The sequence below is a fragment of the Bison bison genome, unplaced genomic scaffold (assembly GCF_000754665.1).
Source record: "Bison bison bison isolate TAMUID 2011002044 unplaced genomic scaffold, Bison_UMD1.0 scf7180017851605, whole genome shotgun sequence".
Classification (NCBI taxonomy): Eukaryota; Metazoa; Chordata; class Mammalia; order Artiodactyla; family Bovidae; genus Bison; species Bison bison.
The window spans coordinates 7474-8667 of NW_011482178.1; the positions used below are offsets into that span (position 1 = coordinate 7474).

The window sequence follows — 1194 nt, forward strand, 5'->3', positions numbered from 1 at the left end:
CTTCACAACCAAGGACAATCAACAGAGTACATAAAACATATTTGGGAATAATGGTCAAAGAAGTCTGGAGTTCTACAATTTTAGAAACCCTCATCATCACTTCCAACACCACCCTCTCCCAGGACATCAGTGGCTAGTTACTCCAGATTTATTCACTTTCCCCCATCCCTTTCTATAAAAGAAAGTATTTAGCTATTTTAATGGGCTTAAAAGAGAAACATCCCTCCCCTAAAAGGACAGATTAAAGGAATTATAAACTAACCTGGCAACAGCTTCAATACTATTACTATAGATATTGATTCGGCCAACAAACCTGCAAAAAGAATATAATAGCACATATGTCTTCTATATCTAGATAAAATCTATTTACCCCAAATATGGGAATGAATCAAAATACAAATAATGCAAAAAAAGATAAGACAATAAACTACAAAAGCCTATTGTCTGAATTTTAAAGAAAAAGCTAAGTTGAACCAATATGGTATATAACATTTTCATCTCATTTTTAAAATATTACAGATTATAAGAATGTAAACAAAGATTCTAAGTTGATTTTCAAGATCTACTTGGCACCACGCATGCACACAATACCCCTCTCATCTATACTTCATATAAATAATTGGCTTCTATTTTACATTTATGTGAAGAAAGGGTTCTGGTGCTAAACCATCTTTCAAAACCATAAGTTCAGTAATTCTTTCACTTGAGCATGCATCAGAATTACTGAAGGGCTTCTTAAACCATAGATTTCTAGGCCCCATCCCCAGGCTTTTGGTTTAGGTAAGAATTTGAATCTGCATTTCCCACAAGTTTCTGGTGATGTGGATGCTGTTGGCCTGAGATCATCCTTTGAGAAACAGCCATTAGGGAACACCTGATTGATTACCATCTTGGAAATTTCCAAGCTGTGTCTTGCAGCTGATCTGAATACTGAGCTTGATCTGATCAAGTGATCAGATATATGGCTATGCACATGGTAATCTACATTTCTGAAAAATACGGTAAAAAGTTATAAATCCTTAGTAAGAATGTTATGAGTATTTTACTATGTACATTATGATTTTTTTTCAGAAAAACTGAATTATTATGAAATATACAAAATATGAACATCTGCATTCATTCAACATGTATTAACTGCACCATACTATGCCTCCTAATAAGCAAGAAAAATGTGTTCCTTGCACCAAATAACAT

The 1194-nt window shown here is 33.7% G+C and overlaps 1 protein-coding gene across 1 annotated transcript in view; it reads right to left on the reverse strand.

Annotated features, from left to right (window-relative positions):
* The window catches only part of LOC104996694 (phospholipid-transporting ATPase IG-like), a gene marked incomplete at its 5' end in the record, with an annotated part of 8140 nt that overhangs the window by 3415 nt on the left and 3531 nt on the right, over nucleotides 1–1194 (reverse strand). The window contains one exon of the mRNA XM_010851036.1: nucleotides 263–313. Within this exon, the coding sequence (XP_010849338.1) occupies nucleotides 263–313 (51 nt within the window). The remainder of the gene's footprint in view (nucleotides 1–262; nucleotides 314–1194) is intronic.